This window comes from Diplotaxodon limnothrissa, linkage group LG8 (assembly GCF_057381915.1).
Source record: "Diplotaxodon limnothrissa isolate DT_005_m linkage group LG8, D_limnothrissa_male_GT1.1, whole genome shotgun sequence".
Taxonomy (NCBI): Eukaryota; Metazoa; Chordata; class Actinopteri; order Cichliformes; family Cichlidae; genus Diplotaxodon; species Diplotaxodon limnothrissa.
The window spans coordinates 13,686,283-13,709,969 of record NC_140603.1 but is presented as its reverse complement, the minus strand read 5'-3'; the positions used below and the strand labels follow the sequence as shown (position 1 = coordinate 13,709,969).

Genomic DNA, 23,687 nt, shown 5'->3' with positions numbered 1-23,687 from the left:
ACGATTAAAACATTTGTTTTATTGTCAATAAAACCATTTTTCTCCATGTACAGCACAACATACTTTATACCTGCATTTATATAATTACATGTTTTTTCCCCCAAACAGGCACTTCCAGGAAATCAAAAGAACGTAATTCTCTCTAGATGAAAGAATGAACTGAGTTAGGAATGGTGCTTGTTAGTTTTACAGTCGCAAACGATGTTCACAGTTAGTCTTGAGTGGGTTTCCTGTTGAGGAATGCTTGCATGCATGAAACACGACAAACACTCCAAATATTTAACTTGAATATTTCACACGTGCCCCAGTGCTGACTCGTAATACTGGCATATATGTAAATCTGAGCTTTAACGCAGCACTTCTATGTACCTGTATGTGTCTAATAAAGGAGACTTATTATGCTTTTTCCTTATTTTCTGCTGTTTTTGTAGTATTACAATGTTACGTGTTATATTAAAGTTTCAGGTAATAAGGAAGAAAGTTGGCTTAATGGTCGTGTGGCCTGAAGGTCTGCACTAATGCGCAGTAAAAGACATACAAGTGTTTTTATGAACCGTGAATCATGTAAAGCTACTCAAGTAGAGTCAATATGAGCATACTAGGTATATAACTAATAACTAATCTCAGTGCTTTGATTTCCACTTAACCTACACAGTGCTTTCTCTACATCAGAGGGGTCAAACACACACACTGTGGGCCACTCGTCTTGTAAGTCGTTAAGAGCGACACTTAATTTCACCATCATCTGTTTAGTAAATGTAGGATTTATTAAATACATAATTGTACTCGCCGCTAAAAGAAAAGGAACATTTTTAAGATTTTTTTAAAATAGATTTTTATTATGAAACACTTTTACTTGCGATCAAATTGGGCTGCATGTGGCCCATGAATTAAAATGAGTTTGACGCCACTGGCCTACTCAGTTATAACGGACGATTAACACATAAAATCCTAAATATATATTATGATGAGTTTTACTAAAGAGATCGTGCAAGGTGTCCTCAACGGCAAATTGCACTGCAAACCGGATGACCTGACAGGGAGTTTCAGACAACAACAGATAAGGAATATTAAGTGGTGCATGCTTATCTTGAACTTTCAGAGCCACGATGCGCATTAAGGCACACAAAGATCCCCCGTCCCTGCATTCCTTATCTTGAAACAGTAACTCGATGGAGCAAACACCGCAATGACAGCACATGCAAACGGATACATAAAAGCGTTTTTGAGCGACGAGGTTGACCTTTTATGTTTCAAACTCCTCCAGCTCTAGCAGCATGATCTTAGCAGTGTTCTGAAAGAGGGCTGCTCGGTTCTGCTGCTCCCCTTTCTTGACCCAGTGCCCGTAGATCCGGAAGGCGCAGCCGTCGATGAGCTTGCGCACGCCGCGGATGGAGTAAGGATCCCTCGCCAGCACCTCTCGGGTTAGCGGCCGCACCCTGCGGTAGCGGCTGTACATCCTGATGCAGGCGAGCACGCTCACTATCAGAACCTGGATGCATGGAAGCATGTGGAAGTTATTTCCTTTTTCCACAGACAGTTTAAATCAGCGGCAATAACAATGCTGGGCTAACACAGCGGCTCACCCTAAACGTCTTTCTGGGGCTGAAGAGCCTCACATCCTCCCGCTGGTACTGCCTGAAGAAGGAATGGGCCAAGGCTTGCTCAGCAGTGAGACGGTTAGCTGGGTCCACCACCAGCAGCCTGGATATCTGAGTATCACAAGCACAAAGATTACAGAAGTACACATGAATGATTTAAGAGATGCAAATACTGCAATATGATTTATTCTTTGCACTGAAAATGTCAATATTAGGGTTGCTGCAGTACAGAATAAGCTGACTGTATGAGCTTACCAGATCCTTCACAGTGTCAGACCGGTCGTCCCACTCTGGGGAGCTGAACTGATAGCGACCCTCCATTATCATCCTCAGCATCAGCATCTGCTTACGGTGCCAGAATGGAGGCGAGCCAGCTAGTAAGGTGAAGAGGATGACTCCACAGGCCCAGCTTAGAAACACACACCATGCAAATGTTAGAAACGGCAGTGAGAAGTAGCACGTTTGTAAATCTCCGCCGAACAAAGACAGACTCACAGATCGACCTCCTTGCCGTAGCCTGGGTGCATTTCATCCATGGAACACTTTAGTATTTCGGGCGCCAAATAACCAGGTGTCCCACAGAGCTCTGATTATAACAGAAAAGATTGTTTTAAACTAATAATGGATGAACACTTGTCACAGGATATGCTCATGATCCACAGCCATACCTCGAAGCTTCTCCCCAGGTTGTAGCTGCACGGAAAAACCAAAGTCAGAGAGTTTGATATGGCCATAATCGTCCAGGAGAATGTTCTCCGGTTTCAGATCCCGGTGTACGATGTTGAGGGAATGAAGGTATTGCACGGCCTCCAGCAGAGCTCGCATCATGCTCCTGTAAAGAACCGAATACACACATTTGATCCGTGTAAAATAGATTTCGTCCGAGCGTGTCTAAGGTTCAGAGTAAACACTGTGTAATATGTTTGTGTAATTTTAATCATATCTTTGGCTTGATTATTCATGGGATACACAACATTGCTGGCTTCACCAAGTGATTAAAATGATTGGGTATAAAATGAAAATCTTAGAGAATCAGAGCTTCTCAGAAATAAAGATGGGTAGAGAGTCAACAATCTGCAAAAACCTGCATCTAAAAATTGTGAAGCAATTTTAGAATAATGTTCCTCAATGAGTTGCAAAGACTTTGAATACCTCATTATCTACTATACATAATATGAACTCCCATAACCTCAACTCAGAGAATCTGGAGAAATCTCTGTACGCAAGCAACAAAGCTAAAAAGCAGCACTGCGACTGTGATCTTGCACATCTGGAAAGGCAACATCTGTGATGAAATGTATATACAAGTTTTAGAGCAACATGTGCTCCCATCCAGACATTTTTTCTGGGAAGGCCTTGCATTTTTCAGCAGGACAATGCTAATAACAAACACTACAAAACTACAACAACCACCCCAAAAACATGAGTGTTTTTCTTTTTTAAAGCTGCAGCTTTGAGGCTTCGGCTTTTTTGATGTGAGATTAAGTTGGGCTGCGTGACACGAGATTAAAAGTGGGAGTCGACACCAAACGTGTGATTATATTTAGATATTCAGCAGCTCTTTAACGCAGAGCTGCTCGCTGGATAACTTTTAAATAAAATCTTGAAAGGCGGCATATTTTGCAATATGGTCTGCAGAAACAGAACTTTATGATGTGCCCAATGCAAAATGCTGCTAGTATTAATTAATACAGATATAGTGCAGTCATGCTGCGGCTCACCTGGTTTCCTTCTCACTTAAGGTAACTTTTTCTGTGAGGTAGTCAAACAGCTCTCCACGTCTCATGCTGTCAACAAAAGACAGCAAATTGACAAATGTTGTTGAAAAAAAATTGAATTTCAGGTTGGGAGTGTAAAAAGTATTTAGTTTAATAGTTTTTTGTCCTCATACTCACAGATCAAACACCAAAAATATGAATGTAGCAGACTCATAGGAATCAATGAGGGTGACTAAAGGGAATGAAACAGAAGAAAACTTTAACACTTACCAAACTTTATGGAAAGAAATTTTATGATTCCTTAACAAAAGGAGAGAGAACAGCAACGTACTGATGGAGGGGTGTCCCTTCACCATGTTGAGCACTTGGATCTCTTTCAGCGTGGAAATTTTCACCTCCTCCAACTGCTGGATTGTCATCTTCTCAGCTGTGATCTCGATAATCTTCACCGCCAGCTCCTGGCCCGTGTGTCTGTGCACACACCTGCGCACCACACTGCTCACACCCCTGACAATGAGCATACAATACAGTGCATTTTCAACATTATTAAAGAAATGACACGGTTTTAAAAATGTACACAGTAGCTCTGTGTACAGTATTTGTGCACAGTATTTGCCCCATTCCACTTACATGTTTCAGATCATTATACTCATTTTAATATTAGACAAAGATAACCTGAACACACTTTTGTTCCACTCTTCTTAGAATTCAGATGTGGACTTGCTGGTGTGTTTTGGATCATTGTTCTGCTGCATAACCCGTGTGGGCTTGAGTGTCAGTGGCTTAACAGACTGCTGTACATTCTCCTTCTGGATCTTCTGGTAGAGCGCAGAATTCATTGTTTCATCAATTATAGCAAGTTATTGAGGTTCTGAGGCAGTAAAGCAGCTCCTGGGGCAAGTTAGGCCCACAGTTCTTTAGATGTAGCTCTGGGTTCTTTTGTGACGTCCTGGATGTTGTCGGTGGCATCTTGGAGTCATTTTAAGGCCGGCCACTCCTGGGAAGGTTCACCGCATTTTCAGGTTTTCTCCATTTCTCCATGGAGTTCCAAAGGCTTGTTTTTGTGACTCTTTCAAGATTGATAGATGTCAGTAACTTTTTTTTCCACCTTTAATAAACAAAAACTGCATTTAAGATAAGATAAGATAAGATAAGATAGAACTTTATTAATCCCTCGGGTGGGTTCCTCTGGGAAATTCGATTTCCAAAAAAGCACAGCACCGACAGAAGTTACAGAGTTATACACACACACATATATATAAATACAGAGACAATATAAATAAAATATACGAAGGGGATAAATAGAATAAATAGGAATAAAAATAAAAATAAAAGTGAATTGCACATTTCAAGTATTGAGTCTATTGCACCGTTGACTATTTACAAAAGTATTGCACAAAAGGTATTGCACAGTGAGGTGAAGAGGCACTACAGCTTAGTTGTTCCCTCCTTTGTCCTCCTGTTTCCCCTCCCTCTCCCCTCCCTCTCTCCTCCTTTCGAATTTATTTGGGTTATCTTTGTCTAATATTTAAAATTTATTGATGATATGAAACATACAGTGTAACAAATATGAAAAGCAACGACAGCAAATAAATCACGATGGATGCTTTTTTAACAGCATTGTATATCTATTTTGGTTGACTTACCTGCCAATCACCTCTTTAGGATCATACTTCTGATAAAACTCCTTGGCCCCCACCCAGTCTGGTAGTTCGTCCCCAACAACGATGTCTTTGGTCATGTTTACAGCTTATGGAGCTGTTAAAAAAATAGTCACGTGTCTTAGTTTGTACCAGTGGTTCTGAATAAACAGGAACTAGTTACCTAACTCTTGTGCCCTTAGCTTTAGTTTAAATCTAGTTAGCAGGTCAAACGTGTATACACACATCTCCTCCTCGACCTATTGTTATTTAGAAGTCCATCAAAACGGTTAGGTAACTGTCTTTGCTATGGCCTTGATACAGCAGCAGGTTCACTGACCGAACAGGAAGCTACTCACCATTTATGCAATCAAACGACAAGACAGAGAGGGAAACGAGGAATCAGGAAGCCCTCTCAGGTCGAGGAATCTATAGTGAAGCCATAACGTGTGCGATTAAGCGGCTACAGTAACGAAATTAGCTACCGTTAATGTTAACAGCAGTTAGCTATCACCTGAGCACTGTTTACATTCTGGTCACAGTCCTGGAAGTTATTATTACAGTGTGCCGCAGGAGCGCCCCCGAGAGGCCGGAGGGGACGTGACAGCATGGTTTGCATTTTTGAGGTCTCGAATACACTCTCCAGATAAATTCGAGTAGCTGCACTTCAAAGCACCGTATCCCAAGGAAGTAGTCCGTGTTTTGAGTGATTTTCTTAATTTTACTTGTTGTTACCAACGGGAATACTTAATCTTTACATTATGTGAATTGCAAGCAATAGGCGGCGCTAATGCTCTCCCGTTATTGTAAGGAACATTTAAAACCAACGAAGAAGAAGCGTTAGCTGCATATTTCCTGTTGCTTCTCTGATGTCCTGACTTACGTTTCAGCTACTGGTTGTTAAGGTTTGTAATGATAACATTTCTCTTGTGAAAAGACACACATATGCCTGTTTAAGAACATTTTGTGTATGTAGGGATGGATAATGAATAAAAACCCCGACCACCTCGGAATCTTGAACCAATAACGCCGTCCATTAGCCTTAGCGTAGCATTAGCATGGTTAGCAGTAGCAAGCTGCAAGCTTGCAAAAGATCTTTAATCTTTGTAGCAATATGGAATTAAGATGGTTGGTAATTCTGCAGGCATACCTTTTATACAGTAATAAGTCGGCATGTAAATGCTAGTGGACCAGAAAAGTGAACCTTTTAAAATTTAAAATTGCATTTTTGATTTAAGGCTAACGCCGTCCCTTTGCTGTCACAAAATGAATGAATTATAATTCTTCATGCCTTGCTTGATGTAATGCAGGGAAGGAAAGATGTCAGGTGCTGGGGGAGGAAAGCGTCCCCCAGGCGGGGACAGCCCCCCTGGCCCACCTGAAAAGAAAAGCAAGAAAGAAGAGAAGACCACCACCACGCTAATTGAGCCAATACGCATAGCTGGAGTCTCCTCTACGGTGAGTTATATGGTCCTCACACTCTCAAGGCACAATCTGTCATCTATTTTTGCCAGACAACATCTACAATCCCTAACACTCATTATTTTGTTTCTCTGTTTGTATGTGTTTGTTAATTCAGGAGGAAATGGACATGAAGGTTCTCCAGTTCAAGAATAAGAAGCTATGTGAACGCTTGGAGCAGAGACAGGCAATGGAGGATGAGCTGAGAGAGAAAATTGAGAAGCTGGAGAAGAGACAAGCCACTGATGACACTACCTTGCTGATTGTTAATCGCTACTGGTCACAAGTAATTCTGTGCATTTCATTATATTGTTAGAATCCATTCTTGAATTTTAGTTTCCACTCTAACCTGATTTAAGAACTGGCACATTTTATAAAAACCTCATTTAAACGCAGCGGTCAGATGAATCTGTTTTTTTAGCACGCTTGCATTTGTGTGAGGCAAACCAATTTGGCTTATATCTGGTAATTGCAGATCTTAATGTTTTTTCCTGTTACCAATTATAGCAGGCACATGTGCATGTATAAATTAAGAAAGCATTTCCCAGCTCTTCCATCTGATGGATTGTCATCTTTTTGTAATTTGTAAGGATCTGAGTGTTATAAAAATAACTCCCAAAAGCTATATAGGTGTTATAGATAATCATGGTACCTTAGGCAGGTTATATAGTAGGTTTCATCCAGATTGATCAGCATGTCTAGGAGGATAGTTGTTATATACATAGGTCCAGGCTCCACGTCCTATGTATCCTGTACATGTTTTCCACCTGTCTGCCTTAACCTGATTGTACACATAGTGACAGGTATTGGTTGGTTATCAGGATGTTTAGAAGTTATTTAGCAACACGTTCTCCACAAACATGGGTGCACAATTGGAGAGGGGCGACTGTTGTTCGGCCGTCCCCCAGTTCAGTCACAAACAGCTCTCCTACACCGGCGGGCTGTTCAGTCATAATCCCACAGATGGTAGCTTTGCACCTTTGGCTCCTCAGCCAAGCACTAGACACCAAATGTCTGAACCTGCGGTTCCTCTTGTACTGAGCAGGATTACTATTGCAACAACACATCATCAGGTGGTCTAATCCCAGCTCACGTTCCCTATTGGTACGTGAACAATCCAACGCTTGGTGAATTCTGCGTCACAATGATAGGAAGAGCTTACATCGAAGGATCACAAAGCAGTGTCGCTATACATATACTTAGCTGTACTAAGGCTTAAACTCATGGTAATAACTTGTAAAGAGAATTAACACCTTTTTCTATGTCTATCTGACTTGCAGTTGGAAGAAAACGTGCGCATTCTGCGCAAACGTATTGAGCCAGATCCTCCAGTTGTTTCTACCCCCGCCCCACCCTCAGCAACCATCCCCGATCAAACACCAATGGAGGAAGATGGTGTCAACCTGGCTTTGCCTTCTGGCGTGCCTCCCCCTCCTGTGCCAGAGGCCCAGAACGAGGGTGAGCGGCCAGAGCAGCAACAAGAGGAGTGTCAGGAAGAGGAGCAGCAGCAGCCCCCTCCTCCCACTGGAGACGATTTACTGACACCAACAGAGCCGCAATCGGATACAAAAACAGGTTAGAAATTTTTTTTTTTTTATGACAAATCGTCTGTCATAGACTATTGTAATCTGCTTTATTCATTCATTCTCAATTTAACTTAGTGCATCTTTATGACTTTCATTACTCATGAAGTTACATCAGTCTGAGTCACTACTATTTATATTGATAGCTAATTTTATGCAACAAGACTGAACTTCAGGCCTTGTAATTTAAGGATATTCTTGTTTATTGTGTGTTGACCATTATTCAAGATGCGTATTAAATTATAGCAGGGGTAGGCAACCTTTCTGATGAGTGCCATCTAGTTTCCTCAGAAGTCAGTGTGCCATATAATTGCATTAGCAATAAATTTAATAACGCTCTATATGAACAGTTACACACTACATAGAACAACTTTATACAATTGTATTTGTTTGCAGATGTTGGCAGCTATCAGTAAATAGTTATCAGCTATTTTGAAACAAAAAAAGACACTTTTTATCCATAACAAGAACTCCATAACAGCAAATGAACTGTACAACAGAAAACGCAAGTGCTATTTATGGTCTCCTCACAACAATGATAAGAAATAATAAACTGGGCCAATGTGGCATGTTTGTTAATACAGAGATACGCATGTTAATGTGATCTCTGGTCTCCCACTCAGAGACACAGGTCTCCGAGTGTCCAGAATTCAGACGGCTACCTGAGGACACTCTTCATGTGAGAGAAAATCTGCTCACACAGACATGTAGAGCCAAATACTGTCAATAAGGCCTCTGCAATGTTCTGAAGACAGTTAAAATTGTCAGGTAGTGATGTCCAGCAGGTGAAAATGCAAGCTCCATGAACATGCACAGCTATGGATTCCAACTGCGTTTGTAGTTCTGCAAACTTTGACCCCCCCACAGAGTCGAGCTTTTCAGTTCAATCAGCTGCATTTTGATGTCCTCTGTGTCCAGCCAGTTAATGCGAGACAAATCCAGCTGCTCATTAAACCTTTCTGGTTTGATCAGAAAAGAAAACATTGGTCCATACACCTGAAAGTCCTAAAAACACATTGTGAATTCTGTCTCGAGCCTACGGATGTATCTGTGTATTTCCGTGGTGCTGATGCTGCGCTGAGCGGAAAGCTCCTGAAGCATTTGAAGTGTTGGAATGTGGAAATTTCAACATCGCTTGAAAAAACTGCCAGCTAGCAACATCCCTCTCACCGGTAGGCTAAGTGATTTTTAGCCAATTACAAGTTGAATCTGGTAGTTGGGGTTGTTGGCTAAGATACTCTCATTAAGAAGCGGCACGACTAATGTGTCTATGCGAGCTGATTTGCGATGTGCACTGCTGGCCTGACTATTTATGTTTTAATGCACCTTCTCAGATTAATTCACTACGTGTCTTGCCCAGGGCTGGACTGGAACAAAAAATTAATTACAAATAAATTAATATTAAATAAATTTAAACAACAGCTGATCAAGCTTAAACGTGCTGCTGTTGTTTAGTGCGACATCCGCTGGTTTCTTCTTTCTGGTGCAAAGTAGGAGATAAACAAACAAGAGAGAAAAGCCGATCAGCTGATCATTGATCAGTTTCATGATTGAAGTAACAACAGGAGAGGGAGGGGGAGAGAATGAGAGGAGAAGAGGCAGCTGTGCAGCATAAAGACAGAATAAATCCAGCTTTGTGTCTTTGTTTCATTCTAGCTGAAGTACGGGACAAACTGTGTTCCTTTTTGGCTCAATACGAAACGCGTAATATTTTCTCTGAATGTGGGACGATTCCATTTTTTACGGGACGGTTGGCAACTCTACTAACGTACCTTATGAATAAAAATAAAGTTCTCTATCAGTAACATCGTACGAGTTATTGTAACTGACTGTAAAAAGTCAGCACAACGAAAATAAACTCCACCTAAACTTGGTTTATATCTAACCCAGATAGACTGCAGGTCATAACTTCTTACCTTAAGTTCAGTTCACCTGACACTCGGCGCCCGCCTCGGGTCTCTCCTCCTGCCTCCCCTTTCCCTCATCCACCTGCTGGCCTCTGTGGAATCTCCGCCATTGCCACCACCAAACAACGGAGTTATTTTTACACATCGGCCAGCACCTGACCAGTCCACCACCTCTCATTGTTTATTACCGTTACTAAAAAAGAAAATTAAAAAAAAATCTTCGGCCCATAAAAACGAAAAATCACCAACGGCCGATGGCCAGTCCAGCTATGGTCGTGCCATCAGTTAACCCTTCGCGTGCCAGCTGTTGCAAGCATGCCCAGGGTTGCTGACCCCTGAATTATAGTGAGGCAAAAGGGAATGATAGTGGGCTAAAGAAGGCAACTGTTGCAGTATTTCTTCCATCTGTTAGCATGTACTGCTGGCTACAAACTGCAGAAATCTAGAGTATTATCAAGACTTTAGTCCCAATCTACACAGTCTGTATTTGGCAGATTTCTTTTTTCTTTGCTTTGTATTTAAATAACAAATTACTCGGAAAATACTTGTTTATACCAGACTTTACCACATTGGACTGTGCCAGCAATAGATTACTGTTTTAATTGTAATTTTTTTTTAAATTGATATTTAAGAATTCTATCAAATTGTTACTTGCTGACTTTATCATTTTTACATATGTGCAGATACATCACCACCACCTCCTCCCCTGAGTGAAAATGCCAAGGGTTTCTTGTCGACTCTGGAGCAGAGCAGTGAGGAGGAACTAACTCTGCACCTCCAGGACCGCATGCAATTCAGCAAAGAAGCCATCGCCTGCTTGGTCTGCGTCTTTGATAGGCTGCACAGTCACATCAGTGACATGTGCAAGGTGGTCCAAGCTGCAGGTAACTGTGGAGAAATGTTTGTTATTGACACTTAAATGTACAGTTATAGTCAGAAGTTTACATACGTTCATCATAGTGATTTCTTTGAACTGTTCTTTTTCCATTTTTTTTTAATCTTCAGTGACATTTAAAAGTCAAAAATTAGGTGCACAAGTTTGAATTTCATTTGGATTTTTTCTAATTTACACAGGGTTAAATTAATTTATACAGAATCAAATATATACATGAACTCATTTAAATCTGTAAATATGTTGAAGGTTCTACAGTTTCTTTTAACTTGACAAGGTTCAGGTTTGTTAACTTCTCTTTGTGATCATGATGGACTACAACTAGTGGTTTCTCTCTGTCAGCATAAAAAATATTTGTTTGACAGCACTCTGTGGACTACCAATACTCAGAAAAATAGGAAAGTCCAAAGAACTCAGTGAAGATCTGTGAAGGAGAACTGTATTTACAAAAGCTGGGAACGTCTCCTGCAGTTATTTGTGAAGAACTTAAACAAATGTGCATAAATACAAATTATTCAGATGTGTCACAAATTTGCAAAATATTGTAAGAAGACCCAAATTTTCACTCTCAGATGAGAGGATGTTGGTTAGGATGTTCAGGAACATCCCAGGAACTGGAAGCTGCTGAAACACCAGGATCAATGGCCAGAGTGAAGGGAGTTTCACATCGCCATGGACTGAGAGGGCGCCGACCAAGAAGGAAGTCTCTGAACTGAAGTTGACACCTTCAGGCTCAAATGAAATTTGGATCAGCCCAAATTTCACAAGCCAAATACCTTCAGGAGAAAAGTGTGTTGTAGAAGGCTCTCAGTCATCCAGGTCATTGTAGTCTAAGGAGCTTGGAAAGAAAAGTGTCTGGACTTTAAGTTTCTTGAAGGCGTGACAAATGGGGCTTAAAAATCTGGGACTCTCCACCAGTTGCTCTTAGAAGTGAAGAAGCTTCTCGGATGAGAGTTGAAACCTCTTTGAGCCGTTTGGACACAATGAAAGGAGGTATGTTTGGAGTAGTAGAGATGAGGCTTTCAAATCTAAGAGTTGAGTTGTCAAACATGGTCATGCTTTGGGGCTGTTTTGCTGCCTGTGGTGCTTGTACATTGCACAAAGTGGATGGAATAATGACGGCGGAAGAGGACTACCTCCAAATTCTTCAAATTTCATCTCAAATCACACACAAAGTTTGACAGTGTGACACAGGTGTTCCATTGGGACACTGATGCCAAACACATCCAAAATGGTTTTGAAAAGGATAAAGCAGGCTAATGTTAAGCTGCTGGAATGGCCTTTCCAAAGCATCGCTCTTACCCCAGTTGAGAATTTGTGGACCATGTTAAAAAGCCCAATCTGTGCCTGGAAACCAACCAATTTAAACGTAACAATTCTGCTAAGAGGAGTGGTAAAATATTCAGCAAGAAGCATGTTGATGGATATGAAAAACATTTGATTGGGGAGCAATTTGCTAAGGGATGTTTGATCAAATATTAGTGGGCGTGTGTGTGTTTGGATATGGATACGTTTGACCCTGTGTGGTTTTGAAAAAATCAAAAATACATTCAAAATCCCTCTATCCTGAAAAAAAGAACAGTTCAAATAAATCAAGTCCAAATTACCCTGACATTCATGTGCATGAGTGTAAGTAAACCTCTGAGCACTGTATCTTACATCATTTACATTAAACTAATTACTAGATTTTTGAGTTTAATGCATCATAACTGAGTTGTTGGAGTGCTTCCTTTGATACTTGTTAGTTTGGCCAAATTAGAATGACAGTATTGGGGGTTTTGGTTTTTTTTGGTTTGGTTTGGCAGGATTTGAAGATGACAGCCAGTCTGACATCATCAATCTGAACTGCACTCTGCTGGACGAGAACACTCGACTGCGAGACTTAGCCACTCTCCTGCAGGGAAGACACCATAAGATGTCCATGGAGGTACAAAGTCCTTAGTATTGTTTAAGTGACTCACCATACACGTTGACTGTTTGCAAGTGTAGTTATTTCGAGTGTTTCAGGGTGAATGAATGAGGAAAACTAGTGATGCAGCAACTATTCACATGTCCCACTCTCCTGCAGTATAATGAGCTCGTGGACAAGGTGACCAGCTCAGAGACCAAGGTGACTGAGATGGAGACAACGGTGGAGGACCTGCAGTGGGACATTGAGAAACTGCGCAATAGGGAACAAAAGCTTAACAAACACCTAGCAGAGGCCATGGAGCAGGTGTGTTTGTTTAATGTCCCTTTGCAACTTTTGCATCAGCCCCCTTTTTTTTTTTTCTTTTTCTTTTTATAGTGTGCATATTTATTTTTAAATCTTTCCACTAGGCGTAGGCTCTGTCGTTTTCCCTCTAATACATGAGTTGACATTGATAAGGCTCTAAGCATCAATGCATGTCAAAACAGCTGCTTCTACTGGTGCACAGCTCAAAGGTGGGCTGTGCATCAGTAGAAGCACAGCAGTTTTCTGATCATGAAAATTGGATGTCAGAAGAATTACAGAGTAGAGTTGTATGCTTTGTTGAACACATTACTTACATATTTTCATCATAGTGCAAATTGGAATTAGTTTATTTTGGCTGGTTGTTAGTCCATGCTTCCTTACAGAGCTGCTTCAGGTCTGGCATATTCTTAGAAAGTCTGGTGTGCACTTGAGGTGGATTGGATTAAGATCTAAGTTCAGAGTGGTTGTTTTGAAAGGCAGACTGCCCTTTTTTGTAGTAAGCTTTACTTTGAAGTTTGACAAATGTATCCTGCTGGATCATCTAACACCACAGATTTTTTTCTCTCTGTAGGCTGATTGCAGGTCTAATTTGTGAATTTCCATCACTATGCAAATCATCAGTTTTAGTTAGAAAGTGCAGGGACCTGCTGAAGTCACCTCAGCAGATGTTTCTTCAAACTAAATATTTCTCCCTTTGTGAGTTAAAGTAGCTCTAACCCCAAACTTCCAATCTTGCTTCATGGATTTGATCTCTAGCCCGGGTCGGCAAGATTTGTTTGTCTTTTTCTTTTTTCCTTTTAAATGTACACTGTAAGACTTTGATGCAAACTATGTGGATATGCACACAAGTGTTTTTAGTTAAAATAGCTTGTTTGTCCATAACTGCATGTGCAGATGTGACACTTTTTTCTTCTTTTTTTTTAAACGCACACAATAACAATCATTTACTTTATGTTGTTACTTCCTGACACATTTTCTGTGTTTTCTGTCTGCAGCTCAAGTCAGGATACAGCAGCACTGGCAGCTCAGGTGGGCTGGCTGGAGGCCAGATTACACTGAACATTCAAAAGGTTAGACGAAAGTACATGTTTAAATCTTTACTTAGTGTTGTGTAACACGTTTTTATATGCAACTTGCCTCCAAAAGTCCACATTTCTTTTACAATGTGGTCTTCTTTTCCCTTTTTTTAATAGTTTGAGAGTCTCAATGCAGAGCTGGAGCACAACCAGGAGCTGGCAAATAGTCGCATGGCAGAATTAGAAAAACTACAGGTGGAGCTCCAGGAGGCTGTGAGGGAGAGTGAGAAGCTCAAGGTAAATGTATTTGAATCTGCATACCTGTGAGACGGGAGGCTAATTTCATTTTCCTTCTTTATTTGAATGATTTTCATGGTTTAGCCCTGCATGTCATCTCACTCCACATCTGGGCTTTTCAGATGGACCTGCGTAATATTCCAGAGGAGGTTGTGAAGGAAACGTTAGAGTACAAATGTCTGCAGTCTCAGTTCTCCCTCCTGTACAACGAGTCTCTAGGAGTGAAAACCCAGCTGGATGAGGCACGGGCTCTCCTGCTCACGGCGAAGAACGCCCATCTCCGACAGATTGAGCACATGGAGGTGACTCTCAGAGCATTTCTTTGTGTGTTTGTGTCAACATTAATATGATTCAGAGAAAAGATGAGACTCCGGAGCAGCTCCTTCAGCCTAAGCTTGCAGTGCATTGCAGTATATTTTTTACAGTTTAAACTTGTATGTGTTGTTATTAGTGCTGTCAGCGTTAATCTCATTAAAATGACGTTAACGCCATAACCGCATTAATCCGGCAAATCTCCATTAACGAGTTGACCACGCTAATGCGTGGTCAACTCACCGCGGGTCGATCCGCGGTGACTCGTTAACAGACATTTGCTGCGTTAATGCAGTTATGGCGTTAACGTCACTTAGATGAGATTAACGCTGACAGCACTAGTTGTTGTTAACGCTCAGAAACATGGAGAATAATGTCTCACTGTTTTTAACCTTTCAGAGTGATGAGCTGTCTCTTCAGAAGAAGCTGCGGACTGAGGTCATCCAGCTGGAAGATACTCTGGCCCAGGTGCGCAAAGAATATGAGATGCTGCGTATTGAATTTGAGCAGAACCTGGCAGCCAACGAGCAAGCAGGTACCTTTTCAAAACACTCTCACACTTCAGTCAGGGACATTGTTTTGCGTGTATATTCGTCTGTCGAGAATGAAACTGTATTTGTTATATTTTTTAATGTGCTTCAAAGCTCAGTAGAAGAAAGAAATGTACCATATTTTGTGGGTGGTACTCGAGTGGATATTAAGGAAGATATCAGTCAGCAAACTAATCCTCTCTCAGCTCTGCAGAGAATATTGCATATCATCCGTATCAAGCTGTCAGTTCTGTGCACTATGTGATTAAACTCATCATTTACAGCTTCGTGATGCTAGCTGAGAGTGCTGAATGAGTCAAACTCAAAAACACCCACTGACTGTCGGGCTTTCATCTTTTTCTCAGGACCGATCAACAGGGAGATGCGACATTTGATCAGCAGCCTCCAGAACCACAACCTGCAGTTGAAAGGCGACGTGCAACGCTACAAGAGGAAATTGCGGGAAACGCAGCTGGAGATCAACAAGGTAGGTTACGTCATTTACTAACATGCGCTTACATTATCTAATTGAGGTGTCTGTTCTGAGGTGTCTGATGATGATTCTCAGTAAAACCGTTGTGCCATCAACAGTTACGCTGTCAGAGTGGCGACACTGGAGTTCTGATTTTGGAGGAGACGACGAGCGACAGCATTGACGTGAAAAAGGAGGAGGATGAAGACCAGGAGGAAGAAGAGGAGAGGAGGAGGGAGCTGGAGAGACAGCGAGCCCGAGAGAGGGAGCGGGAGAGGGAGAGGGAGGCCGAGCGAGAACGAGAGAGGGAGCGGGAGAGGGAGAGGCAGCGCAGCGACGAGCTGAAGAGGAAAGACTCAGACACACTGAAGATGCTCAGAGTAGAACTCAAGTACACTGCCCTCTATTTAACTCCACATTCATATGTAGTAACTAAATGCGATAAACACACATTTCCTAAAATGTTGTTACTCTCATGATGAATATTTTCAAATTATCTTTATTATAAAACAAATAGGAAATCTTGCAGATTGTAGGAAGTCTAGTCATAGTGTTACTCTAAGAACTGCAAAGTCTGCCAGTGTTTTGTTTTCATAATTAGAAGCACTCTGCTAATTAAAATGCCATGACTGTTTATTTTAATGTAATCTCTAACCAATCAGGAAAGCCCAAGAGTCCCAGAAAGAGATGAAACTTCTGCTGGACATGTATAAGTCAGCGCCAAAGGAGCAAAGAGATAAAGTGCAGCTGATGGCGGCCGAACGCAAATCTAAAGCTGAGGTTTGTTTTGTTTTTCCTTTCCGTTTGTACTCTTTCACTTGCTTTTTAGAGCAACTGGTAGGTTAGATATTTAACAAAACAAAGTAAGCTCTCTGTCTCTTATGGTCCAGGTGGATGAGCTGAGGATGCGAGTGCGAGAGCTCGAGGAGAGGGAGAGGAAGGAGAGCAAAAAACTGGCTGATGAAGACGCCCTCAGGAAAATACGAGTGGCAGAAGAGACCATTGAGCACCTGCAGAAGAAACTCGCTGCCACTAAACAGGTGTGTGTGTGTGTGTGTGTGTGCGCGCGCGCAGTGCAGTGGTAATCTTCTCAGAGCACTTCACCTTAACCTGTGTTTTTACCTCCTCGTTATTTCTCTTTTACTTTCCAGTTTATAAAAAGTTAATGTCGGCAAAACGTGATGCCTAAGAAGCTCGTCCTAAGCTCTTTGTCTTCCATGTGACGAGTTTTGTACCTAATAAAATATTTGAACCATAAACCTTATAAAAATGCCATATTTAAGCTTTTGGGGTTTCCACCGGCGTTGAATATAAACAATCAGCGGTGTTAAGATTGAAAGTAGTGCAGTGAGTATTGCATTTGCCTAAGGAAGGAGTTCTACTAATCTTAGACGACCAAAGAGGAACTGAAAGCTTACGCTGTGGCCTGGCTCTGATCAGCTGAGTATGCTAATGCTAACCTGCTGGTAATGTTTTGAGCTGTCACGATTATTGTTACTGGCACCATCCCTTTGATAATCCATGCGCTCAAATTTGAATTTCTTTTGCAATTTTTACTTTTTTATTTTTTTGCCCTTTTTTAGTAGGCACTCCCAATTTCAGTGTTAGGAGATACGTGTCTAGTGGCACTTAAAAGCATTTGTCTTTGCTGGAGTACCAACAGCTCTCTTAACACCTGAAATGCTGAAATGTCAGCACATTGTCTGTATTTGTCTGTTTTGACCTGGTTCACTGGAGATAGGACAAAGTGTTTTCACTGGGATGTAAACTACAGATTTTGTACTAGAAAGCTGGCGGGTTAAAGTTCCCAAATGGTAAAAGTTTCTAATGAAACAAAGATAAACAGATTTTCTTTTTTTTAGCACCGTCATTTCTCTCTTTCTTCCTCTTCGTCGTAAATGTGCAAAGGTTTTCTTGCACAATACAGTCTAAATTTGTTGTTCATTTTGCATAACATAAGCTTATGTCATGATTAGTCTGTCCATATTTCACAAGAATTGTTATTCTTAGAGTGTTGGTTGCTCTTCACTCTAATTTTACTAATGATCAGGATCAGGGTCATAATTGTTGTTTTTAGCAAAGCCTTCAGGCACACTGCTTACAACTTCATCAGATTCTCACTGGATGTTGACTGAATCGAATGTTTTCCGAACAAAATCTCGATGTTGATACATTTTGCATGCACACATTGATAAAGAGTAAATTTCCTGAAATAGCTTGAAAGATCACTAAATATACAATATCCTGTGTTGTATGGTGATGATCATGACCTTGGTCCTGCTGGCTGACTCCCATGATGTTTTGTGCCTTCCTATCACCATTGTGTTAACATAAGTAGTATGGTCAGCGCTTGGGCATGTGCATGTGCATGCTTTGTGTGGCTATGGTTACTAATGATCATGTGGTCACCAGACTCCTGAACTTAAATGCTTTAATAGAGCAAGGTTATTGTGTCCTGGATATGGCTGTTTGTGCAATAAAGTCTTATCACTTTCTTTTTGTACTCAACACTTTATACTAACCGGTGAATTGTGAGCCAGGTGAGCTGCTATGCCACTGATGTTCTGGTCACTTTGAAAAGCAACTTAAACTTTATGCTATCTAGCAGAAATATTCACCCTCTTGTCTCGCAGCAACACTGTGCCACGATTATCCTGACAGTTTAAGGGGAACAGTTTTAGACCAGAGTGTGAGAATTCATTTTGGGTGGGGACATATTATAATTTTTTTTTTGGGTTGATCCAATGTGATATATTTTCAGTATGCAAAGCACTCTGAGCTCACTCACTTGGCTGTGCTGTCATGCAAATGTTGAAACACTTAAGGAATTTCATTTGTAAGAAAATGCAGAAAATAAGAGGGCAGATACTCATGACATTCAAATCTTTATCAGCCTTGGGTTAAACGCTGTTCAAGTCATGTCACTGTTATTCTGCATAGATGGTGGCTACACCCATATTAGATAATGGGATGCTTTTTTTCTTTTTCTTGTCATGATATTAATTTTGCTGAGAGTAGGAGAGGTTTATGAATAAATGTTAATCACTATCTTCACCTATGTCAGCCAAGAAATGGTGAATTCTGGTGCAAATAACTGAACATTAAGAAAACAGATGTTGAGCTCTGATGGTCTGTATGTCCTCATGCTTGGGAGGTCTTGCAGAACATAATTAACAGGAGGTAAAACACAGCCTGCAGTGAAATATTTATTCAGCTTTTCACTTTTGCCTTAATATCTGGTATAAAGTTAAAGCGCAGCAACTAAAACTCCAGTGGTGTCAGATGTGTTTGATTTGTTCCCCTCAGTCCTCGGCTGCCAGAATTTAACTGCCAAAACTATGCAATAAACAGGCTACTTATGAGTTCATCTGACTTTTGTTTATAGGCCCTAGCTGGTTCATAAAAAAAAAAACAGCTTGAACCAAAATTTACAAATAAAGCAAAGCTAATTTTTTACCTAAAAACAAACCAGGTGTGTCTGTATTGAGACGTCCGCAGTCTTGAATAGTAGGGTGGGAATCTTTGGCAGTATCTTGATTCAATTCAGAACTGACTGACTCATTAAAAAGAGAGGGAGAGTGGCACAAAATCGTGGCTCTTAGTCCAGTGTACTGTGTCAAACTTCTGCTTTTTGCCCACTGAGCTGCAAACACCACCTACATGAAAATTCAGCTAATTGATCTTAATGTGCAACATAGTCTCAAGAGAAGAAGCAGATAATTGTGTACAAGTATAAGGCTTTTCCCCCCTTTATTTTTTGATGCATAACTTATGCATTTAACTAAATGCTTCTCTTTTGTCAGTAGTGTTGAACAGCTGTTGAGCAGCACTGCTAATGCTGGGGAAAAGCCATCTTTATCCCAAAAACAACTTTGTTTTAGTGCTGGAGCTTGTCATAATGTTAGTAAAAGCTTTATGAAATGAGTTGTTCTCTAGAGTATATTATACAATCATAAAATCAAAATACAGCCTAACAACTGCTTTTAGTGAAAATTAATAAGGCGACAAGGGAAGCATTTCCGAGCTGTAGACCAGGGGCTGTCAAAAACGAGGCCCGGGGGCCAGAATCGGCCCGGCAACGACTCCAGTCCAGCCCCTGGAAAGTATTGGAAAATACATTTTTGGAATTTTAACGGTTTTCTTAATTTTTTACAGCTTTTCCTATTAATCAAGACCTACCCTCAGCCATTCATACAGTAGCAATGTAGTAACAGATAAACAGCTAAAAGACAGAAAGGTTTCTGTTTTTCACCATCTATAGAAATTGCACTTTTTCTTATATTAAGACATCTCAAGGGTTAACTGTGTAGGTAAATGTCTTTACACTGACAGAAAGTGGAGTTTGATTCATTCGACTTCAGATCAAAACAGGTTGTGTGTGGTAGGCCATGTAAAATGAGTTGGATGTCCAAATTCTGTGCTAGTTTGATATCATGAACTAGTGATGGGTGACTATAAGTTTAATGTAAGATAGGATGGCATCCCCAAATGAAAAGAGCTCAGCAAGTTGCTCATTCTTGATGGCACATTGATCAAGGATGCACAGGTTTTCAGAACTGGGGGGAAAAAAGAAAAGAGTCTCTGTTTATGTCTTTGAGTCGTAAGAAAGTAGTTTGGAAAATTAAATCCTTGTGATTCTTTTACAGTTATTTAGAAGTGGTACTTTTGGAGGTCAAACCTGCGTGTCCTCGTCACATTCTTATCTTAAAGACTGAAAACTGCTGTTGAAATCGAGCCCCGCCTGTTTCATAAACTGGAGGGCAGAAGCAGCACAGCTGACTGTCACTCTTTTCACTGTTTTTAATATCTGACGCATGTGTTTTTCAGGAGGAGGAAGCCCTGTTGAGTGAGATGGATGTAACAGGCCAGGCCTTTGAAGACATGCAGGAGCAGAACAGCCGGCTGTTGCAGCAGTTGCGCGAGAAGGACGATGCCAATTTTAAGCTAATGAGCGAGCGAATTAAATCTAACCAGATCTACAAGCTGCTGAAAGAGGAGAAGGAGGAGCTGGCTGACCAAGTTCTTGCTTTCAAAACCCAGGTGAGGTACAACTTTAACCTGACAAGGCAGCACTTGTGTGTTTAAAAAATAAAAAATAAAAAATTGGGTCAGGGCAGTGAAGCACTCGCTGGCTACTTTTTGCTCCCTCTTTTAGGTGGATGCCCAGCTGCTGGTTGTGCAGAAATTGGAAGAAAAAGAGGGAGTCCTACAGAGCACCCTGGCAGCTCTGGAAAAGGAACTGGCTGTCAGAACACAAGCACTAGAGCTGAACAAGAGGAAGGTGAGGAGGACCATCAATCAGAAGGATGTTTTATATAGAGAATCCACTTTAGAAGACCCCTGTTTATGTTGACCCAAAACAAGCCAGTGTAATCACTCCACACTAACACTGGGGCTGCAGGCCAAAAGCACAGGCTCTCATTGTCATTTAAGCATTTAAGCATGTAAAAAGTTCAAATATTAGACCCAGAATTTGTCCCTGTGGCCACATTTGCCTTTTTTTTTTTCTCAAGTAGTTTTGGTTTCGATGTTTCTGGTAATTGATGGGAAACACTGCAGACACTGAGACAAAGTTATTGAGGTCATCTTGTCACATATAAGGATTTTTATTTATTTATTTATTTTTTTTTGCCCACAAATAAGAACAGTCACCAATAACATTAAAATGAGTCCCAAAACACGACAAAGGGACTGCTTACGTAATCGAAACAGAGTTGAAGAATAGCCTAAAAACTCATAATGCTCACCATACCACCGCCACATTACATCTGAAAGTTGTCATCGTTAGGTGTTTTTATTGAGTGCGCCTGTTTCCTCCCTCGCTGCAGGCAGTGGAGGCCGCACAGCTGGCAGAGGACCTGAAGGTGCAGCTGGAGCACACGCAGGCCAAGCTGAAGGAGATCCAAGTCTCTGTGGCTGAGAACCGCACTGCCCGGGAGAGGGAGAGCAGCAACCTGAAGCGAGCACAGGTATGCATGCACTGCGAGTGTCACTCCAAATCTAAAGCTCTGATTGGAGGATGCAGGTCTAACATCTTGGGGATTCTGTCCTTACAGGAGGATCTGTCCAGGCTCAGAAGGAAGCTGGAGAAACAGAAGAAGGTGGAGATGTACTCGGATGCAGACGAGATTCTGCAGGAGGAGATCAATCAGTACAAGGTGAGAAAGAGGAGGCTGTGTGCAGAGAACACAAACACACCAATAGCTCCCAGGCACAGTCTGAAGTTGGATAGCTACATAAAACATAACTGTCTAGTAAAATTAATGCAAATGCTCCGGCTTTGGAATTTGCTTTACTGGCTGTGTTTCAGTTGTGAGCACGGGCCATTCAGTGATTTGTCTGCGCTTCAGGGACATGAAACTTGTTTGTTATACCCTTGAGTAGTAGTTATATTACTCAGGAAAATTAGGTAATGACTGAGCTCACATATGGCCCATACACATGTGTGTTTGTCTGTTTTCAGGCCAAGCTGCGTTGCCCCTGTTGTAACACCCGAGACAAGGAGACGGTGCTCACCAAGTGTTTCCACGTTTTCTGCTACGAATGTCTGAAGATGCGTTACGACACCCGACAGAGGAAGTGCCCCAAGTGCAACTGTGCGTTCGGCGCCAACGACTTCCACCGCATCTACATCACTTAAGTCACTCTGGAAGAAGAAGAAAACGAGGCGTGACTACAGAAAATAGTAGACAGAACCAAAGGAGAGAAATAAATAGAAAAGTGATAAAGGAACTGGAGATTTATTCAAAGAGGCAGACATTTCTGGGATCACAGATGAGTGTGTCCCCTGTTTTTAATCTCTTTGGAAGGACTTGTTTTAATCCATCTTGGTTATTTTTTTTCATTAAGTTGGTGACCAAACAGAAAAGCCCTTTTCAGACATTAAATGCACGACATCCTGTCAATCAAACACGGGTCATTGTTAATGCTCCTAACGGCTTTACAGTGACGCAGAGAGCCACTGTACGCTCCACACTTCCCTAACGTTTAGTCGTCTTACCTGCTGTCACCCAGAGCAGGGTTTCTGAGTCAGCACGCGCTGCAGCAAATGATAACAAAATCCTCCCACCCCTATCACGCCCACTCCGAGAGCAATCACTCTTCTGAATTGGGAATGGGGGGAAAAAGCATCATGGAGGAGTGTTTTTAATCTTATTTTAAATGGAAGAAAAAAAACGTTCTTAAGCACATGCTGTTGGTGTCAAAAGCATTGCAGTGAGCTGAGCAACTTGCAATGTAAATTCATAAGACTTTAGTGAGTGATCAAGGTTGTTAGGTCCAAATTAGTGAGTTTGCTGCTGTGAAAAAGTGATCAGGGTGCTGAGTCAGACTGAAAGCAGGCCTGCTCATGAGTGCATGTCTGAAAAGGGTTTTAGTGACACATCGGACTGAGTGTTTGTTTTGTAGTTAATAAACAGTTTTTTTCGTGCACAGTGATTTTTCTCTTACAAGTTGAGCTGCTCGGCACTGTTCTCCTGTCTTTGCTGTTCTTTACTGTGTTAAAATGGTCTCTTTTTCACATACCGGACCCACTTTTGCAGTCTCTCTCTCTCTTTTATCTTTTAATGTATCGTTTTAAAAACTTGGAACTGCAGTGAACTGTGTTCGATCATCTTGAAATATTGCTTTGAATTGTTTAAGTCCTGCTGGTTTTTTGGAGGTCCCATAAAGTCATTGAAGCTGAAGTTTAAACTCACAAATTAAAAGAAGTCGTTCTTTACATCCCCCAGGCTCGCATGGTTACAACTAAATATGTTTCTAATATATAAAGTAAAACAGCCAGAGCTGCCTTACGTCTTTAGTTATGCTATAGTATTAACAATGCCTGAGAGACATCAGCTAGTTTGGCTCCCACTCAGCACATGCAGGAGTGTTTGGATCACCTTGGGCAAGGTCCTCTGTGTGTGTTCATCCTGTTGCCATGGTTCCTGCCTGAGAGTTTGACACAACATCTGCAGCTTATAGTGCCTCATTACCGATGAAATCACTGCAGTGGAAAGTCGGCTCATATGGGTGTCCTTAGTGGGCTCTGCTGCTCCAGGT

At 41.3% G+C, this 23,687-nt stretch overlaps 2 protein-coding genes across 2 annotated transcripts; one reads left to right on the top strand and one right to left on the bottom strand.

Moving 5' to 3' along the window:
* Positions 1-8: 8 nt before the first annotated feature.
* On the bottom strand, positions 9-5,492 carry phkg2 (phosphorylase kinase, gamma 2 (testis)). The gene is made up of 10 exons (XM_085360585.1): positions 5,319-5,492; positions 4,966-5,077; positions 3,651-3,826; positions 3,497-3,551; positions 3,323-3,388; positions 2,270-2,433; positions 2,097-2,187; positions 1,857-2,010; positions 1,587-1,712; positions 9-1,492 (listed from the first exon to the last, which is right to left on the bottom strand). The coding sequence occupies exons 2-10, from the start codon at positions 5,058-5,060 to the stop codon at positions 1,247-1,249; spliced, it is 1,173 nt and encodes a 390-aa protein (XP_085216711.1). The 5' UTR covers positions 5,061-5,077; positions 5,319-5,492; the 3' UTR covers positions 9-1,246.
* A 314-nt stretch (positions 5,493-5,806) lies between these two features.
* rnf40 (ring finger protein 40) lies at positions 5,807-23,231 on the top strand. Its single transcript, XM_085360584.1, has 20 exons — positions 5,807-5,864; positions 6,270-6,417; positions 6,539-6,706; positions 7,701-7,995; positions 10,594-10,794; positions 12,608-12,729; positions 12,871-13,017; positions 14,013-14,087; positions 14,211-14,330; positions 14,453-14,632; positions 15,042-15,177; positions 15,538-15,659; positions 15,764-16,035; positions 16,307-16,424; positions 16,535-16,684; positions 20,472-20,684; positions 20,800-20,925; positions 21,473-21,613; positions 21,701-21,802; positions 22,108-23,231. Exons 2-20 carry the CDS (start codon positions 6,280-6,282, stop codon positions 22,282-22,284), a joined length of 3,003 nt encoding a protein of 1,000 aa, XP_085216710.1. The 5' UTR covers positions 5,807-5,864; positions 6,270-6,279; the 3' UTR covers positions 22,285-23,231.
* Positions 23,232-23,687: the final 456 nt, after the last annotated feature.

Bases quoted from the DNA above. Each gene is read 5' to 3' on its own strand.
- phkg2 (XM_085360585.1), bottom strand. From the start codon at position 5,060: ATGACCAAAGACATCGTTGTTGGGGACGAACTACCAGACTGGGTGGGG. The intron at 3,552-3,650 runs GTACGTTGCTGT...CATTCCCTTTAG, and splicing joins GAAGGGACACCCCTCCATCA to TCACCCTCATTGATTCCTAT. The intron at 1,493-1,586 runs GTGAGCCGCTGT...CCATGCATCCAG, and splicing joins GCCCCAGAAAGACGTTTAGG to GTTCTGATAGTGAGCGTGCT.
- rnf40 (XM_085360584.1), top strand. From the start codon at position 6,280: ATGTCAGGTGCTGGGGGAGGAAAGCGTCCCCCAGGCGGGGACAGCCCC. The intron at 16,425-16,534 runs GTTTGTTTTGTT...CTTATGGTCCAG, and splicing joins AACGCAAATCTAAAGCTGAG to GTGGATGAGCTGAGGATGCG. The intron at 20,685-20,799 runs GTGAGGTACAAC...TCCCTCTTTTAG, and splicing joins TTCTTGCTTTCAAAACCCAG to GTGGATGCCCAGCTGCTGGT.